Source organism: Procambarus clarkii, chromosome 7 (genome assembly GCF_040958095.1).
Source record: "Procambarus clarkii isolate CNS0578487 chromosome 7, FALCON_Pclarkii_2.0, whole genome shotgun sequence".
NCBI lineage: Eukaryota > Metazoa > Arthropoda > Malacostraca > Decapoda > Cambaridae > Procambarus > Procambarus clarkii.
The window spans coordinates 47,217,509-47,222,194 of NC_091156.1; the positions used below are offsets into that span (position 1 = coordinate 47,217,509).

The 4,686-nt window shown below is 38.2% G+C and overlaps 1 protein-coding gene across 1 annotated transcript in view; it reads left to right on the plus strand.

The window, feature by feature from the left end:
* LOC138358391 (uncharacterized) overlaps positions 1 to 3,449 on the plus strand; it is a 61,976-nt gene extending 58,527 nt beyond the window's left edge. The window contains exon 2 of the mRNA XM_069316235.1: positions 1,807 to 3,449. Within this exon, the coding sequence (XP_069172336.1) occupies positions 1,840 to 2,742 (903 nt within the window). The 5' untranslated portion in view covers positions 1,807 to 1,839 and the 3' untranslated portion in view covers positions 2,743 to 3,449. The remainder of the gene's footprint in view (positions 1 to 1,806) is intronic.
* Positions 3,450 to 4,686: the final 1,237 nt, after the last annotated feature.

Genomic DNA, 4,686 nt, shown 5'->3' on the forward strand with positions numbered 1-4,686 from the left:
ATCGTCGCTCTGTTTCTAGTGCTACCCAATCCCCCATTCTTTGTACCTAAGGCATATTTTTTACCATTGTGATCTTAGATCATCTGATATCAGGGTTATTGTATTGAGTACATATTCTACTGCATTATTTCTTGTAATGATCCTCATAGTGTGCTTCAGTGAACCAATGTATAACCCTGAGATGTTTTCCTATTGTACCTAATAATCCTTGTTCATTATTGTGTATTGTTATTATTGTGTATTATTCTAATCTGCTTTTGTGTCAAAAATTCTTGCAATGTACCTGTAACTTTCTTTCTCTCAATTTTACTGTTATTATTCTACTTAAAATCATCTGTACTTGTAAAGTAAAGCTGTAAAGTACCTTTAAACATTATTTGTCAATTTTACTGTTAGTTCTCTAAAAATTATCTGTTAGTTTAAGGATCTATTGCTCTAAGGTTAGTTTAAGGACTTGCCCGAAACGCTATGCATGCTAGTGACTTTACAAGAATGTAATTTCAACTTAAACTCTATGTTCTCTGTTAACCCGCAATGTACTTTCTTGTATATATATAAATAAATAAATAAATACATAAATAAATAAATAAAAGATTCAGGAACTGAACCCCATAGTTCGTTAACTAAACAAGTGGCAATTTGTTGAAGCTAGTTAAACAATTGTTAATGTTTTATACACATGTGCATACATATACAGACATTTACATAAATACATATACGTATCGATACTCTATTTTATGTCACAAATGATTCAACAAGAGGCTCACAACGGTCACTATACAAGGCACTCTACATCTGTGGTGAGTAACACAGTTACTAGTCTTGCTCCACACCCACCCAACTGGGCGGCAGTTTTACAGTCATGGGCATGCTTTCCCTACAGTAAACAAATTTTGGATATTTCGCTAAGATTCCCGGCAGTACATCATTATGAATGAAGTACTTAGACATTTCTTGGACTCCGTTGAAGGTGTTATCTCTGAACTCCGCGATTTTTTCACATTCCATTATATAATGACGAAAAGTATTGCGAGTAGTTCCGCTGACAGAGTTTACATTTAGTTAAATCTACATCTGTAGATGTTTCAAACTCCCAGAGGTACTTGTAGCCGAGCTAAGCCTATCAGTGGTAACATCGAGAAGTCTTCTTACCTTATTGGATGACCCATAGACGTGCGGTTCTTCCTGCATAATAGAATAATGATAGATGGAGCAACTGGTGTGAATTTCACTTTGCCTCAAGTCTAAAAGATTTTTTTTATGTTCCCGGAATATTACTGCCCTCAGGCTGCTCAAAGGCAGTCCAAGATGGTAATCAATTCCTTCTTTATGAGCAAACGCTTTGGCTAGCTCATCAGTTTTATCATGCATTCGGAGACCAATATGGAAGAGAGACTAACTAATTAAAAAAAAATCTGGATACAACATAGTCGCCAGGCAGGTTTGGATGGCCATGATCCAAGGTGTACTCGCTAGGCAGGTTTGGATCGTCATGATCCAAGGATGTACTCTCTAGGCAGGTTTGGATGGCCACGATGCAAGGATGTACTCGCCAGGCAGGTTTGGATGGTCACGGCACAAAGATGTACTCGCCAGACAGGCTGGGATGATCATGATGCAAAACTGTACTATTTATGGATGGTCATGGTACAAAGAGGAACTTGATTCAAAGAAATGTTCAAATTATCCCAGAAATAAAGACTTTAATAAAATGCATAACTTATTGCATTTTAATGCGTTATGCATTTTCAATTGATATACAAATTTGATTTTAATTGCAATATTTTATCTCTTTTTCTTTTACAGTGAAAACATTGTTAAGAGCAACAGCAGTATCTGATGAGTACAGCAGCTGTAGCAAGACCAAGCGACAGAGCAGTGCCTGAGAACAGCAGCAGCATCACAGGAAGAAGCTGCACATCTATAAGTACTCTACAGCAGCAGCAGCAGTTGTGGCCAGAGCCAAAGATGAGTCAACACCACCACAATGTCCACAGGAAACAACACAACAAGAAAGTCAGGATTAACAGGGCGAGGAAGAGGCAGAGTTTGGTGACGACTTCTGCTGTGTTGCGGCTGTTTATTGTGATGGCTGCTACGGTGTCTCATGTCCACACCCTGGCTCTCCCGGCCCCTGCTGACTCTCTGGCTCTCCAGGCCCCTGCTGACACCCTGCCTCTCCAGGCCTCTGCTGACACCCTGCCTCTCCCGGCCCCTGCTGACACCCTGCCTCTCCCGGCCCATGCTGACACCCTGCCTCTCCCGGTCCCTGCTGACACTCTGGCTCTCCAGGCCCCTGCTGACACCGAGCTTGTTAATATGGTGCCTGATGGCACAGTACCTGATGGCATGGTGACTGTTGACATGGTTCCTACTAACACTCTGCCTGTTGGCACGGTGCTTGCTGATATCCTGCCGGTTGAAAAGTTATCTACTGACACTCTGCCTGCTAACATGACACCTGCTGATACAGCATCAACTACTTCAGTACGAGTTGACCAAATACTAATAGATTCAGCATCTGATGACTCATCACCTGCTGATCCATCATCTGCTGACCTATCACCTGCTGACCCATCATCTGCTGATCCATCATCTGCTGACCCATCACCTGCTGATCCATCACCTGCTGACCGGACAACTGCCTACCTGTTTCCATCTACTCTGTCCTCAACTTATCCAACTCGTCAAGGTATGTGTTATCATGTTATGAACAAGGCTGTTCTTCATAATTTAAAATAACAAAGGCTCATTAACGTAGGTGAAATTACACACCAGATGAGAACAAAAGCACATGTGGCATGTTAAATATGCAAATGAAAGTTTATGATTAAGTAAACAGTCAGCATATGCAAATTGACCTGCAGGCATGTAATGTGTTAAGTTTACATGGGGAATTGAATGTATTAGTTAATTCTTATTTGTGATGGCAGCATTATGAAATGTTAGTACCTAATTTGGAATAACATACAAATCCTGTTATATGTCTATGTAATAACGTATCAAGAAACTAGGCTAATGTCTTGATATGCTTCATGCATTAGGTTGTAGTTTTTCTTGTGATTCACAGAGATTAGTGTAATAGATCATAAGCAGTTTGTAAGCATAGTTACCATACCTTAAGAGTTATAAAGTAATTAAACAGAGGTGCCCTATGTCCATATAGCTTAAATTTAATGATCGACAGAGAGTTGTCATGAAATTTCATACACCAGCTGAAGGTGCAATTCTGCTATATTTCCAGCTGTGGTTTAAAGGGACGGATGTATACCACTGATTTCAGAAATATTATACTTTGTAACGGGTTTTTCGTGGGTGCCAATATACTACATACCTGGAGATGTTTCATTGTTATTAGGTATATATAATGCATGCTATGTTACCTGTTATTTTAGCTACACGTGTCTGTTAAAGTATACTTGGCTACACGGAGTGAGAAAGCTAGCAACTTTACTGCCTCCCAGAGTTAAAAGTCAGTTTGTCTATTGATGTAGTAGATGTAGAACATGTACTACTGGGCAACTACTCCAACAATTATTTACCCTTTTTACCTTTAAGTTAAATAATTGTTTTAAGGTCAAGTATTCAATAAGTGGGTTACAATTTAAGATAAAAATATTTCCACTGTTGTATATAAAGTAACAAAAAATTTATTGTCAATAAAAATTTGAGAAACTGCATAAGTGACAAAAATCTTGTAAACTCTTTCTATAAGTTTCTAATGAGGGAAAGATTTTTCCACATGGTAGGGAGAAATAACAGGTAGAGTAAGCTTTACCATTAAATAATATCAACACAATACAATATCTTGAATTTGGATATTTTAACACCCGAATGATAGCCTAATTAATAAAATAAAGTGAACAATTGAATCACGACAAACACGATTTGTATTATTTAAAATTTAAAACAGTTTAATCTTTTCACATTTGACACAATTCAATGCTGCACAATAATCACAATTATGAGCACATTAAATTTATCATCAAACTATAAAGAATTATGTTATCAAGATAATTATTAATAAGTATGACCACTGGTAAATGTGTAAACATAGAAAATGTTAAGGAATGGGTTGCTTGCTGCTCCAAAATTATATCGGAATTTGTCATAGAGTTACTTACGCCAAAAACTGAAGCACTATAAATCGTAGCGGCTCGCAAAATGTTCGTACTCTGTTTTCTGTTAGTGGGTCCTCGTGTAGGGTAATTTCAGGTAATTTAGTTCATCAGTTTAGTACGTTAGAAACGTATGGGAGAATGGGCTGGAGCAGCGAGCAGCCCTTCGTCTGCATCATATGGATACTTAAATCCCTGTTATTGGGTCGGTATAAGAGGGATTGACTGAACACTTTACCTCTCTCCCTAATATTAACTTGATATACTTATGCAACTACAATGCCCTTCACCTGACAATTTATAATCATTACTGACTATGTCTTGAAGTTTGAGTTAAAGAGGCAGAAAGGGACCGCAGGAATCCTCAAGTTGTGCCTTCGGCCTGTAATCTGACGTTACAGTGATTGTCAGGTGAGAATAACTTCTCTATCTCTATGCACATATTATCTGGATCCATTTATTCATGTATAATTATATATTCAGATGATGAGTCATAATAACGTGGCTGAAAAATGTTGACCAAACCACTCACTAGAAATTTAAGCGACGACGACATTTCGGTCCGTCC